This window comes from Scardinius erythrophthalmus (genome assembly GCF_964197995.2).
Source record: "Scardinius erythrophthalmus genome assembly, chromosome: 1".
Lineage (NCBI taxonomy): Eukaryota > Metazoa > Chordata > Actinopteri > Cypriniformes > Leuciscidae > Scardinius > Scardinius erythrophthalmus.
The window spans coordinates 44639640-44666925 of NC_138221.1; the positions used below are offsets into that span (position 1 = coordinate 44639640).

The 27286-nt window shown below is 36.0% G+C and overlaps 2 protein-coding genes across 2 annotated transcripts; one reads left to right on the forward strand and one right to left on the reverse strand.

Annotated features, from left to right (window-relative positions):
* The first annotated feature begins 36 nt into the window (after positions 1 to 36).
* Positions 37 to 2717, forward strand: LOC308698214 (uncharacterized protein). The gene is made up of 3 exons (XM_081378131.1): positions 37 to 1505; positions 1897 to 2134; positions 2225 to 2717. The coding sequence occupies exons 1-3, from the start codon at positions 1474 to 1476 to the stop codon at positions 2306 to 2308; spliced, it is 354 nt and encodes a 117-aa protein (XP_081234257.1). The 5' UTR covers positions 37 to 1473; the 3' UTR covers positions 2309 to 2717.
* Positions 2718 to 13139: 10422 nt separating this feature from the next.
* Positions 13140 to 21953, reverse strand: mpp2a (MAGUK p55 scaffold protein 2a; the record flags this gene model as incomplete). Its single annotated transcript, XM_081376255.1, has 12 exons — positions 13140 to 13316; positions 13389 to 13517; positions 13819 to 14021; positions 14645 to 14806; positions 14916 to 14984; positions 16359 to 16461; positions 17343 to 17474; positions 17863 to 18090; positions 18830 to 18985; positions 19079 to 19231; positions 19515 to 19615; positions 21923 to 21953. 12 exons carry the CDS (start codon positions 21951 to 21953, stop codon positions 13140 to 13142), a joined length of 1644 nt encoding a protein of 547 aa, XP_081232381.1.
* Between the last annotated feature and the right edge of the window lie 5333 nt (positions 21954 to 27286).

Here is a 27286-nt window from a genome sequence, read left to right on the forward strand (position 1 = left end):
AATGATAAATTGAGGTAAAAAGTGAAAAAGCATCTTCTAATAAACAAAAACAAATAATGAAGAACACTTGCTCTAAAATGAAAAGACAATGTCCTGCTACAGGAAACACATGTGATAGGTGCTGTGTCTTTAAACACCAGACAGTCACCATAAAAGTGTTCAAACTTCACTATCAGCACTATAAACCCTCCCTCAGATAAGACTCAGAGCAGTGCACACAGAGTCAACAGTTTTGCCGTAATCGCCTGCGTTCTTTGAGGTAAGACTTTTATTTGTTTTTCAGTCAGGTGCTTAAAAACCCACTTGATTTAAGAAATAAATTCACTTACTACATAAATAAAGTGTGTATGATGTTCACCTGTGCTAGTAGAATATCACAGACATGTGACTGGGCTTTATTGATCTGTATCCTAACGTTGAGGGCAGAAGTTTTCCACAGTTCAAACCTTTTTTATATTGTCAAGAGTTTCTTTTATTTTGAGATTCTCTGATTCTTTTGATTGCTGGAAATGACTGAGTTGTCTAAAACACTGCTGGCAGTCAGTGAAAAAGGGGGAAATCAACATGCTTTTATAGTGTCAGTAGAAGGGTTTCTTGATGTGTGTGTAGCACAAACATCTCAGGACCCTCCTGAGTTGCTATGGGCCTACAGTTCACTAAATGTTAAAGGGTCTGGGACCAATTTTTTGTGACCAGTGAGTTGGCCATTCCATAGATAGATGACCTTGGTGGCCCTGGCTTACAGTAAATGGCAAATTATGAAGGGAAATTGACAATATGTTGTGTTTAAAGCTAGTTCTTTAATAAAAAAAACAAAACAAAAATTGTACTTCAGCAGATGTATCTGACCTCCACACAGTTGATTTATTTTGATTTGAGCTGTGGATTATCTTTTACATCTGTCCTCAATACTGAACTAGCACATTTCCGGTTAGCAAGACATCTTGCATCATTGTCTTGACTCATTTGGTTACAAAAGTTTATTATGGTGGTTAAAGACAGTTAAATATTCACACGTTTATTTTAAGACATTAAAGATCTAATAGGACCTGGAAAATTCTGTATTTTCTTAACATTTAAGTGATATAGCATCCTTTCGTATTACAAATTACACATTTTGTGGAATTCCAGGATCTGAATTACAAAAGAAAAAAGTTATTTCTAAGATAAATGAATAAAATGAATGGTGCTAAATGGTTTTTAACTTGCTTGTTGGCATTTTGAAAGATTCATTTAAAATTGTCCAATAAAAACCCGCCTCTTAAATGTTGGATGAAAGACTGTACGATTTGAATAAATATTAAGCTCTTGCTTCTTTTTCATACCTGTCCAGTCTGCCATAGGATAATGCCTGAGTTACACACCCATGTATATGGACTATATTATTGATCACAGACTAATTAAAGCTGTCATCACCAAATGTAATTTATTTCCTTGCAGAGTTGCTTCTGAATTGGCAATTCCTTCATTGCCATGGATATGACTGATCAGTTTATAATAATAAAGTATGTATACCTGCTCTCAATGCTCTCACAATCTCTCTCTCTCTCTCTCTCTGTGTGTGTGTGTGTGTGTGTGTGTGTGTGTGTGTGTGTGTGTGTGTGTGTGTGTGTGTGTAGTAGTAGCCTATCTTCTGACTTCAATCTTAGATTTTTTCACTTTTTGGAAATTCGTGAAAACGCATTAGCAGATTTTTTTAAATCTAATTTGGAGATTTTAAAACTATAATAATATTTATTATGAACCTGTAGCTTATAAAAATTTACTATAGTTTACATCCCCATTCTGGAAATGTGAAAATGGTCCATTCAGTTTTCTTTAATATGTTCTTTATCATCAAAAATAAGACATCAGCACACATGCTCACTCTCACTCATGCTGTCGTTGTTGTTTCAGGATCTTCGCACCTATCATAACCTTTGCTTTTTTGACAATCTGCTGTACTGGCTTCTGTAAAATGTTCCAGCGGGCCCGTAAGGAGCGCATAGAGCGCCTGCAGGGTCAAGCTCGAGCCGTGGATCATCCGTCTGTGTACGTCATTCCGATCTCTCTGTCCGAAGATGACCTGCACAGGCCGCCGCGCTACAGCACCGTACAGTTCTACGAGCACGAGCCCCCTCCGGCCTATCACGAGGTAACCGTGGAGATATTGTCGAATATCACTGAGTGAATCTTGTCCTGAAATGTTTTTAAAGATAACGAGGATTCAACATTTATTTTGCAGTTACGTCTGAAGCCTGAAGCCTCCCCTCTTGAACCCCCTCCTGCATATTCAGAATCTGTCTCAAACTCACCCTCACATTCATGAATCATGATCTCACCACACACAGTATCTCAAGCACTTGGGAAAAATAAGAAGCAAAGTGGGATTCTCCTGACTTTTTCCAAGGACTATTAGCAACTCATGCTATATGCAAAGTGAGGAAGAAAATGTCACAAATGTGATAATCTGTGACTCTTTTGGGATTTTGAACATGTCATACAGGGTCATGAACTGTTTCACACAATGAGCATGGAACTTGTTTAAAAGTAAAAGAAAATGTATATATGTTTTGTTTAGTGAATATTTATAAATTTTGCACATGCTAACTAAACCTTTTTTGTTGACTTTGTGAAATAAAATGTGTTAATTTATAATAAATGCTATATATGGTTGACTTGCTCTAAATTGTATAGCTAATGTAAAATAAAATAAAATAAGAATGTTGTATGAACACACTCTTAATAATATCCACTATATGTACCTGAAAACGTTCAATGTTAACGAGAGATAAAAACTGTTTTATGTAAGCCATCTTTCCTACTGTCTGGAAGCTCGCTCTTCATGGTCCACATTCCACCTGAGCTCAAAGTCCAGCGCTGTTAGACACAGGAAGCTCCACCTCCTGCATTCCCACTGTCATTGTCCTCATGGTCCCACACAGAAACCATAGACTATGCATCTAATCACCATGCAGTGCATTTATTACTCACAAAATGAACAACAAAATTAACCAAATGACCTACAAACAAATTAAATAGTTGAAATATCAGATGTGGTGAATATACAGCTTTGTATTAAAGTACATGCACAGTTATGCACCATAGGCCTATATTGAATTGTCATGTTTTGTTATATGTGAAACATAAAATAGACAAATGAAACTCAGAAGCATTTTTATCTACCTTTTCAGTAACTTTAATTTCAGTAAATATAATTGTATAAAACCACATTGCCAGTTTCTCTCTTTGTCTGTCCATTTACTGTGATACGCTATTGTGATCTATTTCCTTATACGACCTGCTAGGCTCATATGAGCCTATCCCAGTTTCTTTAGGCCAATTCACTCACCAATTCATCTAGCCTGCATGTCTTTGGACTGTGGGGGGAAAACCGGAGGAAACCCACGCTGACACGGGGAGAACATGCAAACTACACTTAGCTCCGGGGCTCGAACCGGGGACCTTCTTGAGCTTCTTAAACACTGAGCCACTGAGCTGCCCTCATACCCTGAAAGAAAGAATATCTTATGACCTAAGAAAATACATGATGATAATCAAACTGTATCATTTTAGAAGTTTAGTTTGATTTTATAGGCCTATTTAAATACAAGAGGCTCAAGGACTGTTTGAAAACATAATTTTTTTGTGCCATGTAATTTTTGTGCTATGTAATTTAATGATTGTCATAATGTTATAAAAGAAGTGTCTGGGTTGTAAATGCAGTGGATTTAGGGTTGCAATGGAATGTTTACTGGTTCAAAGGTCTACACAGCTAGTCCTTGTGCATCATGTCTTAAGTGAGTGGAAACAAAAACATAAAACACGCCCATGTCATAATACTATATGACTAAAATATTCTCAGAAATGACACGGTTCTGCCATAAAATGCTGAATCATGTAAGACATCCAGGAAATGACCTGCAGAAACACATAAAAAGCTAGCTTTTTTCCCATTTGCTTGTAGTTTACCGGATAAAATAACTGTGACATTTAAGTGAATGGAGAAAGTATACTGCATTTACAAAAGGAAGAATGGATTCAGTGAGGTGATTTTATTCATGGCCTCTCTCTGTTTTCTCAGACCCATCGGGACATTAAAATTAAATGGCTGAAAACTTGACCTGCTGAAAAGAAGGACTTGCTTTCAGACTGAATTATCTTTTCTTAATAAACAGTTCAATCATTTCAACGGCATCTGCAAATAGCATCTGCAATTCTACAGGTTATTTGCGAAGTCACCCCCCCTCCCCCCCTCTGTCGGAATAAGCTGTGTTGTCATCTCCAAACGTGCGGGAAGATAAAACATTTTAGTGAGGGAAGTGTACATCACTGCTGGTAACATGTAATGAGGTGTAAACACACATAGGGCCTATCACTTACATAAGAGAGTTTAAGCGCGAAGTGTTTTTTACACTTAGATTTCACATTCATATTGAGACTGAGCTGTGAAGAGGATTTAGAGCTAATTCTTTTTTATTTATTTTTTTATTTTTTTATCGTATTTAGTTTGATCTCTTCCCTGTGCTGATTTCATTCAGAGACGTTTTTCCATGAAAAGCACATAAAAAGCCTTCCATTCACAGCATGTTGTAATTATCGAAATTACGTAAAAACGCTTGTAAAAGCGTTAACGTGTAAACTCGGAAAAGCCCTGACCTCTGTACACCTGACCTCTGCTGATTCGTTTAGTTTGACAGTGTTGCAATAGACCCGCATAATTCCGAGTCTGAGGACGTGAGCAGCTCCATACGTAGAACGTCACGTGTTGTCATCTCACAATTACGGTCATTATGACATGGCGTGAACGCAGCCAGTGGGGTCTACATTTTTAATCAGTTTTTGAAACTGTTTTTGTCACATGAAAAGAGCTTTTACTGTTATAAAAATACAGATAGTGGTACTGAAGGTTTCAGATATAGTGAATCCAGCCAATCGCGAAACAGCTGTGTCGTCATCAGAGCTCGTGCAGCCGCTCTTGAGAAGTTGAACCGGCTTAGGCCCCGTCCACACTACTGCGTTTTCGTTTAGAAACGGAGAATTAAAACGAATACGATCTCCGTCCACACCAGCGTTTTAGCTGCGTATTAGAATTGATCTCCGTCCACATTAAAACGACTGAAAACGCGGATCACGTGACTATTCACCAACACTGGGCATGCGCGTGCCGGTGTAAACATAGAGACTTTCAGACATAGACTGTAAAAAAATGCTTTCAAACATCAAAATGTCATTTATTAATATGTATTTGTGTCAAACTTACATATTTTCCTATTCTATTTTGCCTGGAAACGCTTCCAACACGTATCGCATGAAAAATAGGCGTCGGTTCTATTTATACACTGATTCACTAGTTCACACTTACAAATAAGTTAGATAGAATAAATGCGTATTTGGCGTGCTGTCCGAGGAGAGGGCTCCGGGCTCGGTATTCGGCCCGAACCCAGAGTACTCCCCCCGTATTCCTGGCTGTAAAGATTAAGCCAAGAGTGAGGAGTCGGGGTGGTGGAGGGATGCTGAAAAACTGTCAAGGAATATTAGGTGAGTTGACAGTGTGGATATATATATACTTCTTGTCATGCTGATTAGGGTAGACATAATTGTTTGATGACGAGTAGATTGGATTGCTTGTTTGAACGTGCTCCTCCCGAACTTTGTTTATAAAACATCATTTCTTGAGAGTCGGGACAAAACACGTTTTAAAAAACTTTTTAAAAAAATACACACTATATCAATTAGAGTTATATGTTTCTGCAGAGAAAGGTCTTAGCTATTTAATCATGTAAAGGAACAGGTTCTAAATAAAAACACATTTTTAACAAATAAACATGTTTCCCTTCAGAACTGGATTTGTGTCAACTCCGTCAGACACACTAAAAAGTATACAATTTAAATTCTTCAAATCCAACAAGAATCTAAAGTTCTAAAGTATATGGTAATAGTGTTTAGTTACTCTGATATGTAAAAAAAATCCAATATATAAACTTAAGTTGTGATTTCACACTATTCTGAAAACTCAGATTTCTAAATATTTGCATTTTCAAACTTTGATTTTAATTTCAATATTGTAAAAACAAATTCCTTAAATAGATAAAACATAAGAGGATTCAGATCATATGGTCCTTTATTACAAAAACAATATAAACTGAAGGAAGAATATTTTTTTCCCCCAAAAAATTAACAAAAACATTCAGACATCCAACGCTGTTGACGAAGATCTGACGGTGTTGACGGAAAAACTGATGGTGTTGACAAAAAATGTTTGAATGTTTTACCTCAGATTTGTGAAATGTTCACCTGTTTGTCATGATATGTTCTGACAATAAAGAGTAGTTTAAAACCACAACTAACGCTCTGTTTTCTACAACTTTCACCTAGGAGCAAAAATCTGCCTTTAAACTTGAAATAAAGATTTGACATTTATCGTGATAATTATCGATATCGACTGATATAAAAAAAATGTATAATGATAATTTTTTTTGGCCATATCGCTCAGCCCTACACTGGCTTCTCATATCTCTATCTCTGTCTCTATACAAATAAATATATTAAAGTGCTGGCAAAGTTACACGTTACACAATAATAAGCAGACCACTGCCTGCCCATTATCTACAAGTCAGATGCGTATGGTTAAATAATGTAATGCATGCTATGTATGAGCATTTTTGTGTAAATAAAACCCTGAAATAACAGTTTAACCCTTCACTATATTCACAAATAATATTATATTCGCACATTAAGAGGTTATTGGTGGATTTGTAAACTCTGTCAGCTTACAGGTCAACTCCGTCAGACATAGAACCTGATGGAGTTGACGTCTGACGGAGTTGACGTAAGGGCATGTATTTTCCTGCCAAAATCTGTATTGTACACTACAGCTAGGTAGTTTTTCCTCAGTTGCTAGCTGTCCCAAAAACCTCACTAAAATGTTTAAATTCAGTCCACTATGGTTTAAAAAAAAGTATCTTAACAGAAAGATGGTATTGACATGGTGCAGCTGTGACCATAGGAATATTGACATTGTTTGTCTAAAATATAAAAAAATGTCAAATGTACCAGAGCATGTGTGGTAGTGCTGCATTCACCACAGGCAGGGAGATGAAAAGGGGTCCCCAGGGATATAGCTGACCATGCTATTTCCTGATTTAAAGAGCTTTATGAAAAAATCTGACGGAGTTGACAGAAACTGAGGACACAACTTTAATAGGCAGATTTTTATGGAAAATATTGTTTGATGTTCACATAATGCATTGTTTTTTATATTTATACCCCTTATTTTTTATTTGATATACATGTTTTCACAATTGTAGAGCTTTTTAAAGTTTTTTGGGATGGTTAATATTGTGACCTCTTGCTGAGGACAAGTGCAATAACATGGACCTTCTAACCACAGACCATACATTTAAACAAATTTTCCCCAAAAAGATAAAAAAGTTCATTCTAAAAATCAGATAGGTATATACAATTCCTTTAGATTTAACTTTGTAAGTATGTCAATCACGATGAATTTCTTCATTTTTAGCTATAAATTAGACTTTTCTATGTGGGACATGTTTTGTCCCGACTCTCAAGAATCAGTGTATAACATATGCACGCGTTTACCGCGCGAGCCGCGCCTGAGACGCGGCAGTTTATTACTGTAAGAAACTGTTCCAGCGGGTGAAGTTTACTGAATTACCTGTGTATACTCCATGACTGATGACACCCAATCATAGAGCCGAGCGTGAGCCTCTGCGTCATCGTTTCTAAAGTCCTCCGTTTTGACCCGTCCACACTAAAACGCCCTCCGGAGATCCAAAACGAAAAACGGGTCGGCAGCGTTTCTAAACTTCTCCGTTTTGGGTCTCCGTTTTTGCCGTTTTAGTGTGGACGGGAGGTGCAAACGTAGCAAAAGGTCTCCGTTTTTAAACTAAAACGCAGTAGTGTGGACGGGGCCTTAGTCAGCCGCCTGCTCTCGAATTTCTCTCGCGGTACTTTGATGTGACCATACATTACAGTGACGGGCGTCGGCGCTGTCTCAAGTCGGACAAAATGTCTACCCATGCACTGCTCAAATGGTGCTCACTGCAGAGTCAAATGACCAGCTCCACCTCTCTGGGGTGTGTTTCCCGAAAGCATCGTTAGCCAACTATGGTCAAGTTCCGTCGTTATTAGTTCAACGAGTCGATGTTTCCCGAAACCTTATTTCCAACACATACTATCAAACAGCATCGCAAAGTTGTGTGGTTGGAACGGCAGCCCTCGACCTGTGGATAGAAGCATAGTTTTTTGTTTGCATGGCATGTGGACTTAATAAATCCTTATCTTGAGCCAAATAAGCAAGCTGACATTCAGTATCTATATCTTTTATTTAGAATAAATGGCGTTTGCATCTTTTAGTTTGTCAAGAGATTTAAAGCACCGATCCAAAGCATGTCATCATCTGAGAATCTTAAAGCTATTAAGACAATAGTTTCAACTTTTTAATTTATTTCATTAGTTTTCTATTCTGTTCTGTTCTGTTCTGTTCTGTTTTTCTTTTTTCTGTGTATATGTACAGGCTAGAACCCATATGTGATGCTTTGCTGTCTTTATTATTTCGTTGTATGTAATTTTTACATTTTTGCTATGTAGCCTACTTATAATTTTGATATATGCATCATGTGTGTACCTGGTGCGTACGTACGGTGGCCCAGTAGTGCACAACACAACGAAATTTAAAAAGCAAACATTAGTTCACAACACAACAAAAATGAATCCACAACACAATGTAAAATGTACAACACATGTTTGCTTTTTAAATTTCGTTGTGTTGTGCACTACTGGGCCACCGTACTACGTGCTCTAGTAGCCTAAGTCTGAAAAAGCCTAATTTAGTCTGGAAATAAAGCAAAATAACAAAGACAATCAGAAGAAGAAGTTAGAAGAAGAAATAACAAAGAAAAATGAGAATTAGTCCTCAGATGCCATGTCCGTAATTTATGGCAAACCATCTAGCATTAATTCGATCTCAGACGGATTCATTTAAAAAAATAAGTTATTACTCCACCACCACCTGCGTGACATCATTAACCAACGTGGCTGAACAACAAATTTACGACCCTACGATTTCGGAAACAGTCGTGACGAGCAAGTTGATTTCTTCAATGATCGTATCGCGAGTCGTTCATGAACGATCCGTTCATTGCGTGACAAATGAACGAAAGACTAGGAAGGTAAAGTAATTATTTATGTTCCCTGTAAATGATTTTTGACTGCATTATAATGATTTCTTAATTCAGAATATGATCAAGATTGCGTAGGTGGATTTGTTCGAGGAATTATCCTGTTTAAATGAACGAAATGAATGACTCGAAAAAAGATTCGTTCATTTTGATGAACGAGATCGAACAAGAGAGTCTGATCCGAACTTCCCATCACGTCCTCTGGTGGTGAAACTGATGAAAACAAAATCATCAGAAAATTAGACAATTTAGGGCTGGAAAATGTGATTGTGATAAATAAAAAACACATGAACACATGAGCTGACCTGAATTTAAGATAGATTAGTCAGTTCACTTGCAGACAAAAAAAACCACAATGCATTAACTCTATCACATACAATAATACAGGAGTTATTCTCAAATTTACGCCAGGATAATTCTGAAATTTCTTACTGAAAAATCCCTTCATATCTCTTAACAACTTGCAGGTTTATATGGATGTGCTATTTTAGTGAAATTTAGCAATGAGTGACAGAAAACGACAGGGACTTGCAGAAATAGAGAACGGGGATGGTTGTAACACTTTTTGCTTCACAACTTATAACTCGCTGAATTTTTTAGCTTGAGTTCTCAAACTTTTATACAACATACCCACATTTGTTCACTACAAATGGAACCAATTCAGCCCTCTACAAGAATATCACAGACCTTGTGAGTTGATGTCAAATACATGGTGTTCCTTTGTTACAACCTACTACCGGGGTAAGTTGTAACACATGCTGGGGTAAATTGTAACAGTTAGACAAAAGAAGTAAAAATGGATGCCATACCATATAATATTGTTCAAAAACAGATTTATTGAAATAAAAGAAGAATGTCTCTCTCTCTCTCTCTCTCTCAATAACATTTGTCTAGAACAAACTTACTTAACAGTACACTTAATAATAACACTAGGCTACAACAATGTACCTAATTAAATAACATCTTTGTTCATCTTTAGGTAAAAAACAACAACAACAAAAAACAAGTCTGTGTGTAAAATAATCTACTAAACAAACATACTTAACGGTATACTTAAACACTACTACAATGTACCAGATTAAAGAACATCTTTGTACATCTTTAAGTCTAACAAAAACGAACATGTCAATGTGTGTGTGAGTGTGTGTATATTCTTAATCAGAGTCACAGTGCTGACGATGAATGATGCTGGTAACCCATTAACTGCAGGGTGCATTTCACCCAAACCTTCTTTGGCTTTGAGTTGTTAAATTGCTCCATGCAAACCACTTTATATAAAACACTGGCATAGACACCTCTGTCAGTCTTTCTTTTTTTTTCTTTTTTTTTTCCATGCCTTAGTTATACTTTAAAAACATTAAAATCAAGAAAATTCTTAGTTATATTTTTAGTAAGGGGGTGATTGTAACACTTTTTAAATAAGCGTTACACACCCCTGTCAGCCAATGTTTAGCTAGCTGTATTAGCATAGTGAATTGAAATTAGCAGGGGGGAAATGCATCACATATTGCCTAAGAAACTACTGTTTAATCTAATATAAGTCATACAGTTTTATCTGCAATAGTACAGATACTAAACAAAATATAGTCTTGGTCAAAGATTTTATTTTTTGACCTCAAAATCATATAGTTTTTTCTATATATATTCTGCATATGTGCCTGTTTCCAGCCTTGACAATCACCATGATGGATCGGGTAGGAAGTAGGAAAATACTGAAGTGATCACGACTCATTTTTGTATCCCTAATTGGTGGAACTGATGGTGTTACAACTCTCCCCATGTTACAACCACCCCCAGTCTCCCCTACCACAATGGCACTAATCAAAGTGAATCTAAAATCCTTCACAAGGTCATATTTGGTTGAAAATAAGTGATTACCTCTGTACATCTGGCTCTTGCCTGTATGTCAGTGTCAATTTAGACAGTTAAGTTAATCCATTAGCAATACAGATTTAAACCAATAGGTGTATAAAAAAATGTCTAAAAAAATTTTGGGAGGATTTTGATGGAAAAGTCATGCATTAGTCATTAAATTTTTTTCACACATTATTTCCCCAAACATTTTATTTCAGAAATCAGGCAATTTACAGAGTGTTATTCTAATCATACACTGATTTTGCAAGTGAAACATGACTATACAGTATCTGCCTCTAGCTTATACCATTATCTGATATGTAGAAAAAGTAATATCAATATCAAAACTAAAATCCAAATACCTTACACCTAGATATAAACAATAAAAAAACAATAAATAAATAATAGCTGCCAGAATTCAAGCCAAATACCATTAGCATGAATGGTAATTGGTGAATATTAATTAGCACTTGAATTACGTTTGTTTATAATAAAAAAGTAGAGAGGGTTTGCCTGTAAGAAACAGAGACATTGTCATCCAATAAGCATATACAGCATTATAATAAATATGCAACAATGTTTTCAGTGAATAAGATCAGATACACAGATACATGCAGTGACAACATTTTACACCGACAGCATCCTCATAGATATCAACATAAAGGTCTTGATGTCATGCTCTAGCACTGTTCTTGCTTTCAATTCACAGATTCATTTCTAATTAGGGTGTAAACCTGATGTTTGGTCTTTTTCAAACAAATTATTATTGCCACATTTTCATGTAGTATATGTAAATATAGCTGAATATGGTTGATATGGTGAACAAATCTACAAAAACAACCATCTGAAATCGATACACGACTGCATTCAGTGACACCTTCTGCACAGTATTATATTATTATAAATATGATCTGCCTGCTGATTCTACTTCTCATGCCTCTATCAGTGTGTTCTCAGTGTCTAAATAGGATCCCATTTCTATATATTCCTGCCCAAAATTTTAAAAAAGTACTGTAATGTGGATGTTTAAGAAACAAACTGTACAAAAGTCATGTGCCTGACACAACAACAGGAGCTGAAGCAAAATAGAACCTTATAATAAAAAATATAATTCAGAGATGAAACACTGTCCAATCATCTACCATCTATGTCATCAGAATTAATGTACACTAACCAGTGGATTGCAAAAAAACATAACTTGATAAATTTACTTCAGTTGCAAATCTGCAAAAGACATGTTTTCAGTGAATATACTATCGTTCAAACCTTTGAATATTTTATTTTTGAAAGTAGCCTATTATGCTCATCAAGGCTGAATTAATTTGGTAAAAATACAGTATAAAGAGTAATATTGAAAATGTTATTACAGTTTAAATATTTTTGTGGAAACATTGCTAAAAAAAATATTCTTTGATGAATAGAAAATTTAAGAGAACAGCATTTATTTGAAACAGAAATCTTATGTAACATTATAGATGTTTTCACTGTTACTTTTAACCAACTTAACGCATTCTTGCAGAATAAAATTAATTTCTTTAAAAAAATCTAAACTTTTGAACAGAAGGTCATATATTGAATATATTGTTTATATTAACAAAAATTGGTTTAAACATAAATCTAACAAAAGTTTGAGTTTATGCTTAAAATAAAAAACTATTTGCTAATGGGGTATCATATTATTGATTAATTAAAGATATATTCTACAAAATATAGTTTTATCTTACACAATGTTGTGTCTGAAGTAAATTTATTATTTTTACTGGACAAAAAAAAAAAACAGATTAAGACTAATATTTTTTGTATGTAAAATTCAAAAATTAATCTTTACTTTCAAAACGTGTTTGAACAGAAATGTAAATACTCATGCTGTAAACAAAAAGATTTTGCGACAAAGACTGGCTAAATTCTGACACAAGATATTCTGGTTTTGAGGTTTGTATCAGGATGTGTTTCGGAGAGGGTAGATGGTGATTTCACAGACACACTCACACCTGCACTCAGATCTCTCTGATCAGTGGTGTACCCTTGGAACGAGGTTGATGATATAAACCAGGTAGCACTGATATAAAGTGTCACATGAAACAATAGCTGCTATAGTGAGCTCTAAAAGACCCACCCAACCGGAACCCACTGCTGAGCTCCCTTTAACTGCTCTAAGGAGGATTTGAGGGTCCTGTACGCCTGTTCCAAATCGTCGTTCACTATGGTGAGGTCGAAGTAGTGCCCGTACACTCTTTCAATCTTGGCACTCTCATCCACTGTCCTCTTCAGCTCTGCGTCCTGTTAAAAAGAGACATTTTTAGGATTTTTTTATGAGAACCAAGTTTAGTAAACAGCTACTCTGGGACTTACTGTTCGTAGTTTGGTCGCCACTCCTGCCTCAATCCCAGATCTGTTTATGGTCTTAAGCACCTCAAACTCAGGGGCTTTGATGAACACCACATACGGCAAAAACTCTGATGTCCTGAGGACTTTTAGGGACTATGGAAAAAAAAATAATCTGAATCAAAACCTGGTTTTCATGAACTACTACAAAACAGCATCATAAAAGTTCCAAAAAAAGGTTATGGAAGAACCATTTAGGGTTTAAAAGAACCGTTTTCTTTTTAGAAAGAAGAATATTTGAATAATCAAATGAACCTTTCACCACTGTAAAGAACCTTTTGTGCAATGGAAAGATTCCATGGAGGTTCTTCGTGGAACTATCAATGCCAATAAACAACTTTTATCTGTAATAGTTTATAGAATCTCATCAATGTTTAGAAAGTCAGAGGACCCTTACCTGTGGGTTGACGTCCAGGATGCAGATGCGTCCAGCCTCCACTACTTCATGGATGGAGTCGATCTTGGTCCCGTAGAGGTTACCATCATATTCACCATGTTCAAGATAGTGACCAGCTTTAATATCAGCTTCCATCTTACTCCGGGATGTGAAGGCATACATCATATTCTCTCTGTCTGCTGATTTGAGCTTCCTAGAGGTGTCTGCGGACATTGATACAAGAACAACCGAGTGAACATCAGATCATTATTATCTGTTTATTAACAGATTAGTGCAAACAAATTCTCACACTAAAGGGAATACTACATTCACATGGGATGTCCCGTTCAAACAGCAGCTTAGAATAGATTAGAGTCTTGAATAATTGCATGTACAAATGAAAGTAGACGGGCTTTATGTACACAGAAGAGGGCGCCAGCGCCTATGCCTTTCAGCGATTAATTACAGACCGACGCTTAAAGTGCGAGATAAGATGAGTAGCTAAACGAAACATTTAATATTTGAAACCGGTTTACGGTAGAAATGTTAAACGACTGACAGGGATGCTAACTAATAAACTTGTGTCTAATTTCACCATTTTGAATTGAAAATAGGCCTAATAATTTACATGATTCATGTAATGTAATTCGTGACCGGCAATGTGACGAGACAAGAAACATTATTAGGCATAACTGTTATTATAATATTTTTTTAATTCTTAAAATGCATGCCTCCAAACTCCCTTAGCAAGCTTCATTTTGGGACCTCTTTAAAACCCTGCATATGGCCCTGGTCTGAACGCTCCTAAAACGGAGAATTGCACCCGATATACCCCGAGAAGACTCACAGGGGATGGTGGTGCCGTAGTGCTGAGGGTCTGACACTAGCAGCTTATTCTTCAGGCTTCGTCGGCCCACTCCAGGCGCACCCATCAGAATCAGAGTCTTCCTGCGAAAAGGAGGGACTTTCGCAACCTCCTCATAGATCAGTATCTCATGCCTGTCAAAATCTTCCAGGGAATAAAAGAGAAATAATAAATCGCATAACAATACCAAGTTTGTTGAGTGTTGAGCGTCAAAAGACACAAGATATGCTTTTGAAGAAAAAGAAAACCTAACCTGCATTTTTTGTGGTCAGATACATCATTTTCTTCTTCTTCTTGCCAACCATTCCAGTGCAGAGATTGGCTGCAATACACGGAGATATTATTTTTAGATAAAAACATTTACAGCATTATCGAATCTTAACTAAAGTTTGCACTTTTACTGTTTGCATTGCTGTGTGAATGTTTGATTAGAGCAGTGGTGCGAAGTCATTGGTCTGAAGGAGAAAAGTTCAGAGGAATTGGAGTTTATAAAGGCAGAGAGCCAACCGCTATTCATGCACTAGAACGCCGTTGCCTTGGATGTTTTCTGTTTTTTTCTTTTTCTGCTGATCTGCCCCACGCTTTGAGAAGCACTGGATTAGATTAGACATAGTAATGGTTCATATTAAATCCACCAGGGGGCAGTATACACAAATCAACCATTCAGTAGGGTAGATTTAAAAACAGTTGAAATTCATACTTTTATTCAGCAAGGACACATTAAAGGGATAGTTCGGCCAAAAATGATATTAAACCCATGATTTACTCACCCTCAAGCCGTTCGAGATGCATATGTCAATCATTTTTCAGACGAACACATTTTCAGTTATTTTAGAAAATGTCTTAGATCTTTCAGTGGTTATAATGTCAAGTTATGGGGTCCACTCCTTCAAGTCCCCAAAATGTGCATGCATCCTTCACAAAAGTAATCCACTTGGCTCCAGGGGGATAAACGAAGGCCTTCTGAGGGTAATCCGTGCGGTTTTGTCATAAAAATATACATATTTAAAACTTTATAAATGAAAATAACTGGCTTCCGGCAACGGTCGACGCGCGTTCACGGACTACGTCATACGCCAGCATCCATCTCCCGTGAACGCGCGTCGACCGTTGCCGGAAGCCAGTTATTTACATTTATAAAGTTTTGATAAATGTGTTCGTCTGAAAAATGATTGACATATGCATCTCGAACGGCTTGAGGGTGAGTAAATCATGGGTTTAATATCATTTTTGGCCAAACTATCCCTTTAAATTGATCAAAATTGACAGAAAAGACATTTATAATGTTTCTTGAGCAGCAGATAAACATATTAGAGTGATTTCTGAAGGATCATGTGACACTGAAGACTGGAGTAATGATAATGAAATTACAGCTTTGCCATCACAGGAATAAATTGTAATTTTGTAATAATAATAATATATAATGTAAGAGAGAAGAGAGAAAACTATGACTACCAGTCAAAAGTTCAGAGTAATTAAGATTTTTTTTTTATTAGTCGAAAATATAGTAGAAACAGTAAAACTGTAAAATATTATTACAATTTAAAAGAACTGTTTTCTATTCGAATATATTGTAAATGTAATTTATACCTGTGATGTCAAAGCTGAACTTTCAGCAGCCATTATGCCAGTCTTCAGTTTCATGATCCTTCAGAAATGTTTCTGAAATGATTCATTATTCCATATATTTCTATACCTGCTGGTGAAAGCTCAACATCTCTCTTCACAAAAGCTTTCCTCTTCTCCTCCAGAAGTTGACTGGGAATCAGGCCAGCACTGCCTCCCTCTACATGACGTGCCTGCAAAGAGAAATATGACTCTAATGTACAGCTTTCAGAGGGTAATATTGTATAATTGTTCTATATCATAAACAAGCATATTTTTATGTGTGTTTGTTAGAAATTCTCTTGACTGAAATTTTAAAGAGATATCTTACATTTTAAATAAAAAGCAGATGTGACTTTAGGTCCTTTAAAAGTTAATAAACTATCTGGCATGTCATTTTAGCACAAAAATATTGTAGCGCTTCTAAGGCCCTGTTAACACCTGGTATTAAGATGCGTTTTGATGACCCGATCACAAGTGGACAATGCTAAATACAGGTGTAAACGGGGTCTAAAACGTTTTGAGCTTGTCCACTTAGACCACTTCCAGAGGTAGTCGAAAACTCATTTGTCCGGATTGCTTTCGTAGTGTAAACGCTCATGTGGTCGAATGCAATCGAACAGTCAAGTCAAACAAAAGATCACATACTCTCTGCCTACTGACCTAATGTATAAACATTATTTGAAGCGTGCTAGCCAGACGGGATTTAAACCCAAGTTTGGTTTGAAGATGAAAAACATACCAAGCACAATGTTCTCTCATCATTTCTGATTTCTAACATGCACTTGAGACTATCAGAGCAGAAACAAAAGCTGCTGCTCTCTGTAAGTTTTTCTGTTTATATGTAAATCGCATGAGCTTTTTTCATCTATTAGATCGAAAGATCTGAAAAAGTCCCTACACCCACCCATAGAGGCTCCCCTCAAAAAAATCAGGACAGAAGTGGACAAAAAAGTGGACAAAAGAGACGGATTAAAATACCAGGTGTAAACGGGAATGTGTGTCCCTCGACTACTTGATGTGATCGACCAAAACGCATCTTAACAGCAGGTGTAAACCAACTAAGTTGACCAACCTGCCACCAGTTCACATCTTCCTGGTTCACAATCTGCAGAATGTCTCCACTTAAGAACATCAGTCCCGCCTCCTTGCAAGGGATGAGGTTGTCATTGGCAGGGTCATAATCAAAATGGCACTTTACAAAAACCTGTAGAGACAAGGATGAGAGTGATCCAGACTGAAATATAATTTACATTAAATTTACTATGTTATTAGAAAATTTAAAATGATTCAAAAATTTATAAATGAAATGAGGTCAGTTTTCAAAGAAGTTATTCTAAAGCCTTTAACCTAAAATGCCCAGCCTATCTGAAAGTTAAAATGATACACCCCATGAAACAACCATATAAATGTAGTCTGGACAGATGATAAGATCAGGAGGTGGATAGTAGAACACTGCTGGAAGTGACCGTCTTATAACAAGCTTCTACCTTCCAGCTCACGATCCTGTCTGATCTCATAGTAAACACATCTGGCTTTAACTGAGAGCGACTCACTCAGTGTCCCGTTCTGTATTTAGGGGGAGGGGATGGTACCTGTCTCGGGGGATGTGGCTCCTGGTAGCTGGGAAGGATTTTGAGCACCACACTGCCGCTGGTCTCCTGCAGCATGTCCTGCAGCACACGAGGGTCGTCGCCCACCTCTCTCCCATTCACCTCTTTGATGATGTCACCCACGTGGAGCAGACCCTGTTGGTCGATCATCCCCCCGTGGAGAATACGTGCAATCACCAGCTCTCCGTTCTCAATGCGGAACGTCACACCCTGACACAACAACATGAGATGAAGTCAGAAACTGGTGGTCAAAACACTGCAAGCACATTTTGAACTCGAGCAATGAATTTCCATGACTTTACCATGACGTTTTTATATTAATTTACTATTTAGCATACCAACAAAAACTGTATATTCACTGTAGAATTTCATACAATAAATATTTTTAGAGTAAAACATTTTTAAACAATAAAATATTAATATTTTCTAATTTTTAGAGCAAGCAAAACTATGAATTTCATTTAATCCTATTGTTATGCTCTGATTAAAAATATAATATTAGTATTATAATATAATATTATAATTTAATAAAATATTACTATTAAATGCAAATATATTTATTTAATATATACATTAATATACAATGTAATTCTTACTATGGAAATTTTCTATTTATTATCTATTTCTAATACATAATGTGCACTAATCTCATATTTAGGAACAAAGCATAAGCATATTTAGTTTAATCCTTTCATTATGCTCTGCTCTAAAATATAATATTTGTATTATAATTTAATATAACATGACTATGATATGTAAATATTACAATATCATGAATAATTACATAATTGAATTATACAATGTATATTCACTACAGAAAATGTATATAATGTTTATTAATCTCATATTTTAGAGCATGACCATACATTTTTATTTAATCCTTTTGTTTAATATAATATTATCATTTAATATAACATCACTACAAATTATACACTGAATGCGGTCTCACCAAGTGTTCTCCAGCCACTTTGCGGATGCCCACCATCCGGATGGCATCAGCTGGCACGGGTACGCTGTTGATGGGCGGCTCCATGAAAGCGCAGGGGCTCGGGGGCGGAGTCTCACACGTCTGAGAGGCCACAGAGTCGTGGGTCTCCAACAGAGACTGATCATCACAAGCATAGTGTGTCAGCCATAAATACAGACAGTGCATTACTTGCGTTTCATTTCACTGGTTTGTTGAGCTGCAGCTGTGTACCTGGAAGTGCGGCTGGTTGAGGATGAGTGACAGCTCTGCGGCGGTGTTGCTGCGGTGTGTAAAGGGGCTCAACTCTCTCAGGATGTCCTGCACCAGCTCCACATTATTGTCCCTCACGGCCTCCAGCCGTGTCTCCTCCAGACTCTCTACACTCTGGGAGATCATTCAGGTTTTAAACAACATATTAATCATCGATTATTAGTTTGCTACTGTTGCTTTTGACAACTGTGTGTGTGTGTGTGTGTGTGTGTGTTTCAAATTTCAATTTAAAGTACTTATTTACATACAATATTGCCAAAGCATTATACAAAGTAATGACAAGAAAAAAGAAAATGTACAATGTTACAATACCCAAACAGCCATTTAATAAGTGGGATAATGAACAGTTTTCTTTTGGGTCTGGAATTGCCCTACTGTATGCAGAAAGAAAACTGACCACAGGGCTCTCCATGATACCCTTGAGGAAGATGAGGTCCAAGTCATTGGCAGTGGCGGAGCTGGTGCTGTCACTCAGTGTGTCCAGCATCTGCGGCACTGCTGGGGGGGATAGAGACATGATTATGCAGCTGCTTATGAGATACTGTGCAGTTTGATCAAACACACACTCACACAATCTGTTATATAATTATATATTCACATATGGATGATATTAGGTCTTTTTTTTAAAGTACAGCTCAACTATACATGAAATATGAATTTTTAGTGAATCCGTTTTTTTTTTTTTGCCAGACATTTGCCACAGTTTTTCCAGAACACTACATTTTTGTCAGGCCAGTAAGAAAGATTTCTTGAACTATGCCTTTAACTATTGAAATTTGACTGGGAGTGTATATGATATGATGTAGAGGGTTTACACTACAAGACTGACCTTTTAGGGTAGATCACAGACCCTTAATCTATGAGTTTCCTCAGAATCACACAGTATGTATTAACAGACACTACAGGGCAAGAAAATGTCAAGTGGACCTCCACTCTAAAAAAAAAAAGAAGTTTTTTATAGTTCTATTTAGAACTGTATCGTCCTGAAGAACCCTTTATATCCTGAAATGGTTCTTTGTGTTTGAGGTCAGGGTTCTTTCCCGCCTTTTTGTTTTTCAAATCTGTAACTGTCAAAGCCTCCTCATTACTGCTTTTCTGGAGCTCAGATACAACTACAAAGACTGTCAACACAGTCTCAACAGGTAAAATAATTATTTCTTAAAATGTCAATACATTTTGTCACTTTTGTTTTTAAATATTGTAACTGGTTTCCTACCAATCATGTCTTTTTCTCTTTTAAGTTTAACAGAACATGTAAGTGTGAGTAGCTCTGTTCAGTTAAGGATATAGGCTACTCATCTGCTCCTCTCCACAAACAGAGATACTGAATTTATGATCCATATTGTTAAAAAACGTTTTTGTAATGATTATTTTATGCCTAAAACACCCAGTCACAAAAAATATTATATCACCTTTGATATCCCATGACTTTATATCACATTACATCAATATTGTGTTCAATGTCAATGTTATTTATTAATGTATTCAGCTATCAACTGTTGTTAGAGCAAGGTCATTTTTGCTACAATTTGCCATGTCAATAAAAAATAAATGTACCTAACTGACACAAAATGCTGGGGTTTATTTTTTTTTATGTAAAATCTAAATAGAGGCAACAATATATTATAAGACCAGGCAGATAAAGGACTAAAAAAACATAATAATAAATAATATATAAAAAATAATATTAATAATACTAACAATTATAGTTTGAAGATACTAAAATACTAATATTAATGAAAATAAACTATTGTTAAAAATTAGGACCTTTATAACACTTTCAAAGCATCTCGTTCTTCATGGAACCTTATAAAAAGGTTCTATTTAGCACCAAAAAGGGTTCTGCTATTGTTACAAGCCAAAGAACCCTAATTTGGTACTGTTTAGAAGCATTTTTCTTAAGATGCAGGGCATGATCTCACTAAAGCTGGGTTTCCCTGCTGTGCCAGCCATCTTTGGCACAAGTGTGTCCATGTTTACAGCGCCAGGAAAATCTTCACCACAATTAAACTACCTTCAATGATTTTGTATTTCATCTATTCTGTAATTCATATTTTGATCTGTACCGTTTTGGCTCGACTTCAAATTCTTTGAATGAACAGAGCCACAGTTCTGTTGTGGCTACTGCTTACGCCAAAGGCACAATACAACACAAGTGTGCTGTATTGATACTAAACCATCTGCATTAGGGTCCAAAGAATTGCAAAGAAATATGCTGTAAATAAATACTTTTATATTAGATATTCATTTTAGATATTCATTTAAAAAAATATATATTTTTTGGGGGGGGGTATCTCCCAAGGGTTGATTTTCATTAAAAAAATTACCAAAACTTTTTTCATTTTGCTATATGAAGATCACATTAAAACAACATTTGTAAACAATGTTAAAACAACACATTAAAACAACACTGGAAGCATTTCATCATGCATTTATCCTTTGTGCGGAAAATAACAAAACAATATTTTATTTGGTCAATTTAGGATGGACAAATTCCTTGTTATGACATTAAAATAAGCAAGACAAAGGAGTTGAAAAAAAACGTGCCATTTCATCACCATTATTTCCATCACATAATGCAGTTATGCAACAAAATACATAATTTGAAATGTGATAGAAATGACACTGGTGGAAATATTCACAACAGTTTAGAAAAAGTGACAAAAATCTTCTGTGATGCATGTATGTTCACTTTTAAACATTGTTATTGGACACATCAAATAAACTAGAGACAGTGTGAACAGTTTAAGAGTTATTTTATAAAAGTCCACAGGGCCAAGAACACTCTTAGATGATGATACTTACCATGCTCTGTGCCGGTGGCTGCCACAGGCATGATGTTTGAAATCTGCAACTAAAGCATCAGAGAGAGAGAGATTTAACATTAATATTTTACATCATTAGGACTAGAGGATAAAGTACAAACAAAGAAGATTTGGGGAATAAAAATAAATGGAAAAGAGTGGGGCATTTACTAGTAAGCTTTGCTAAGTTGCTATGGCGATATATACAATAAAATGAGACATGCAGTCTTTGTGTGCCTGTTGAGAGGTGGGAGGGAGAGAATGAACTGTTTTTAGGGGGGTGCTTAGATTCAGCCGTGTCCTCAAAATGAAACAATGACAGGGAGCAGGTGCACCAGTCGCAGGAGGAGAGAGGGGAGATGGACGGGGGGAGCGACAGAAGTGCTGAGAGTAAGACTGAAAGGTTTTATATGTATTTATTATACAGCTTTCTGGAATACTTGTTTCAGATTGGTCAATCGCTGCATTCTACTGTTTCTGTAGAATTAACTAAACTGGATAATTGACTGTTGTTCCAGGCAATAGATTAACTCCACTCCATTTCTTCCCATATAATAAAATAATTTCTAACAACCAAATCAATATTTCATGTCCATTTATTTGCTAATCAGAAGGATAATGTTCTGCCTGCTGGTCATTATAGTCAAATAGCTGATGCATTATGCCATATAACAGACAGACAGACAGACAGACAGACAGACAGACAGACAGACAGACAGACAGACAGACAGACAGACAGACAGACAGACAGACAGATAGATAGATAGATAGATAGATAGATAGATAGATAGATAGATAGATAGATAGATAGATAGATAGATAGAGAGATAGATAGATAGATAGATAGATAGATAGATAGATAGATAGATAGATAGATAGATAGATAGATAGATAGATAGAGAGAGAGATAGAGAGATAGATATATTCCCATATGTTCCTGCTCTGAAACTCTGTAAATGGTATCCCAGTAAGCAAGATCTTCTTTCTCCCTCTCATTTGCTCTCTCTCTCTCTCTCTCACACACACACACACACATGCATGCACATGTTGGGAGTCAATGTTTTATGGGGAATTTTCATAGAAATAATATTTTTTATACTGTACAAACTGTATATTGTATCTCCTAACCCTATCCCTACCCGTAAACACAACTCTCACAGAAAACTTTTTTACATTTTCAAAAAGAGAGAGAGAGAGAGAGAGAGAGAGAGAGAGAGAGAGCTCATCACGCCTCATCAAACTATAAGGCAAACAATTATTTTCTTGGTCTAGACATCTGTTGTGTTTCTCACGAACAGGAGCTGCACTGTCAATCATATTGCTAAACAGGATGCACTGTAATGAATGTACTGATACAGCACTCAGAGGGCAATAAATTAGCCGTGTTTACTCTAGAGACGATTACACTGCCTTCACTACTTAAGGTCAAAGACAGATCTTCCCATTGGAACATTAACAACGCACCATTCTACTATGAGGATTTCAACACAAATTATGAGAACGAAAAAATATTCCTCAAAAATCCCATGCAACCATTTTCACATACACTGTATGACGGAGGTGGTTGCTATAGCGATTCCTTTTTTCCCCCCACATGTTACGTAGGTTATGAGCTGAGTGGCTAGCCTACTTCCCTAAAGGGGAAAGTAGCTGCCTAACATACTGCACAGAATTGAAGCTGAATTCCAGGAAGTCGGAATGTCTTACTTAAGAATCTGAACTATCTGAATGCTAATTATGCAGATAGTTCACCAAAAATGAAAATTCGGTCATCATTAATCACCTTCATTCCAAACCTGTATGACTTCCTCTGTTTTTTTAAAAGAGATATTTTGAAAAATGTCTCAGTGTTTTTTTTTCTTTCTTGTCTATACAAAGGAAGTCAATTGGTACCACAACTGTTTGGTTACCAACATTCTTCAAAATTCCTTTTGTGTAAAGGTTTGGAATGACATGAGAGTAAATGATGAAAGAGATGAAAACACTTTGAACATGACACATTTAAATAACACCAGAACGGTCCTGAAATATCTTCATATAGAGTCAGTTCTCTATATGTATGAGGTAGAGGGTAAACAAGGTCAAATAAGCCTGCTTTTGACACTCTGCTTTTAGGAATAAAAAAAAAAACAATAAATAAATTCAAATTTTGCATTTCACCTCTGCTCTAGCTTGTTTCCTAGTCTAACTTTTTAATAAACCTGACATTGTACACTATTAATAATGCTGGCTAGGACAAATTGCTTATTTTAAATGGCTTATGGACAAGCTGTGTGTGTGTGTGTGTGTGTGTGTGTGTGTGTGTGTGTGTGCGTGCGTGCGTGCGTGCGTGCGTGCGTGCGTGCGTGCGTGCGTGCGTGCGTGCGTGCGTGTGTGTGTGTGTCTGCTAAATGCATAAATATAAATATGAAAATATAAATTCCCGGAAGAACTCAGACTGATGACTTATTCTATCCACTTTATAAAAATACATTGATTTTGCTGGGCCATGAAATAAAATCATTTTTAAGCTAAGGAAATTATGAAAAACATTTCACTTTTTGGTTCTAATAATTGCAATATACATAGTCTAATTATTTTAATAATGTAAAGAAGAAAACACAAAACATAGGATCTTTGATCATGTAGCTGTGTGATGCTAGTGTGAATCTGTTGTTTATGTGGCTGAGATCAGTCCTGGTGGGATGGAGAGGTCAGACTTCACACACACCTCCGTTTCATTCTCACACTCTAGCTTATTCACAAGCATGACAAGGCTCAGAGTGATGCTGCTATACTGCGATAAAGTGTCAGTTCAGTTCAGTTCAGGCAAACACAGACACTCATTTAAATGGAGTCTAGTGTCTCACTCAGCTCATTTCCAGCAACTCCTTTGTTAAAAAACGGTCTTTATTAAGGGGTGTTGGCTGTGCTTTCTTTGAATATATAGGTGTTGTGAACGCCTCAAGCGCTTCTGATTTCTGATTGTCCACTAGTTACCATCTTTAATCACAGAGCACCTCAGGGCTCCATCTTCTCGCTTTTATTAACCCACACAAAACAAACAGATTTTATTGTTAACCTACAGGCTCACAGCTTGAGAATAACAGGACATAAATTGCTCCTCTAAAACTTTAAATATTAAACACCACAGTTAGCAAAATATTAGCATAAATGTTGCTGGGGAAAAAACAAAGCAAAGCAAAATATCATGTCAAAACCTAAAAATAATAAAATATAAAATACACAGCGGGCCCAATATATATTTGATTGATAAATCACTTAAAATGTCTGAATAATATGGAAATAATTGATGCTAGTTCTTTCCAAGAGTCCAAATCAGTGTTATTTTAGTATCTGAGACACTATTATAGTTTTTACGAATATTTAGGAATTGTTTTATATTCATTTTCTTTTTTCATTTTCGTTTTAGCTTAAGTTTTAGTAACTTTGTTTTGCCATTGTTTGTTAAAAATGTTTAGATTTTTTTTCAATATTTCTATACAGATTTTATTCGTTTTTATTTTGTTTTCAGTTTTAGTTATTTTAGTACATCAAGTTAAACTAAAAAAAAATTAAAATATTTTATTGTATTTCAGTTAACGTTTTATTTTTTAAGTAACAAATATGTGTTCTTAAAGTTTTAAATCATTTAGAACAGGTATTGATTAAAGGTAATATATATATTTAAAAAACAGTACACCTCAAAAACAAAGCAAACTACATGGATCAACTAAAAATCATGGATCTGTTTTCGCTTGCCTTGTGTATTAGCTTATATATATATATATATATATATATATATATATATATATATATATATATATATATATATATATATATATATATATATATATATATATATATATATATATATATATTTAGTATTTAACATATCTTTTAAATAATTCATCGATATAATATTATTTAACTAGATTTGCAATAATATCTGAAAATTACTCCTAAACTCCAAAAACAGCCATAAATAAAATAAAAAACGTTCTGTCAATTGCCCGAAACTCTCTCAGACTGGCTTTAGCTGAAGGGTCTACTAATGTTTGATGTCAATTCCCATGGAGAGCTGTCAGCCAAACATGGGATATGCTCAAGCTCACATTTCAATCTCATTACCAGTCAGACTGCTCCAGTGTGTTTTGGCCAGGTGTGAATGCAAACTCAGCATCTGAGTGAGATCCCCTGAGAGAAGGCACGAGGGGGTCTTCCTCTAGCCCTTTATAAAAGGGAGGGGTGGTGAATTTATCATGTATTGGCAACTCTTGAGGCCCCCACCTCTTCCATTCCCATCCTTCCTGCAGACCCCGCTGAGCCCCCCATGCTAATGACACCCTGGTCTGGCCCAGCCCACATCACAAGCAGCCACGCTCTCCATCTGCTCCCTTTGAGCCAGAAAAAGGCATGGCCCATCTGTCTCAAGCACAGACAAATACATATGCGTCCCCTTTAAGGAACCATAACAAGAAGCTGAGACTATGCCAGATTATTCTCTGCTTTTAATCACCTGGTTTTGACAGCACATCAATAATAATAGGCATTATCGCTTTAAATCTGCTAGTGTAATGGTATCATAAATAAGTTTTCAGTCACCAAACACAAAATAAAAGCACCACCAACTATCATGTTTTTATTCCTTTGTGCTTTAATAAAAAAAGAAAATTATATTGAATAGGTGAACTAGGCAACCCACTCCACTATGGTTTCGAATACAATTACAAAATGTCTGACCAGAAATTAAGGGTACTATATAAGGACATATAGGGGCGATTTCGGACACAGCTAGTAAAACGTCCCAGAGCTGTTATAATAAATATGCGACTTCACGGAATTCGACCAATCACATTAGAAGACCAGAACTAATTGCTGCAGCCTATAATAATGTCTCCATTACTTTTTAGAGCTCTCATAATAAGATGCTCTCCATAATAATGTTTCAGTTATTTAGCCTATACCTTTGTTACATCCTTAATTAAGTATAGCTCAATTCATAGGCACCAGAAAGTGTATTTCTACATCCTGATCACAGGTTCTCTTGCAGTTATTTGGTGAATAACTGTGAAATAGGCTAAGTGCTGATGATAAGGAAAAAAAGAGGTTCAAGAATTTCACTCACCGCCAACAATATGGACAGAAGCGATACCAACAAATATCTGATGCAGTCCTCAATTACACTAATTAGCATTCACATTTCACTTAAATTTGATGAATAAAAGAATAAAGGATAAGAATAAAAGAATAAAGAATAAAAGAATACCCCCCCCCCCCCCCCCCCAACCGTGAAACGTTAACAACAATAAGACGACAACACTATACACTATACAGTAGATGAAACGACTATATGGTTTGCATCCCTCAATGGAATATACGTTTA

Bases quoted from the DNA above. Each gene is read 5' to 3' on its own strand.
- LOC308698214 (XM_081378131.1), top strand. From the start codon at position 1,474: ATGGATATGACTGATCAGTTTATAATAATAAA. The intron at 1,506-1,896 runs GTATGTATACCT...TTGTTGTTTCAG, and splicing joins GATCAGTTTATAATAATAAA to GATCTTCGCACCTATCATAA. The intron at 2,135-2,224 runs GTAACCGTGGAG...TTTATTTTGCAG, and splicing joins CCCCTCCGGCCTATCACGAG to TTACGTCTGAAGCCTGAAGC.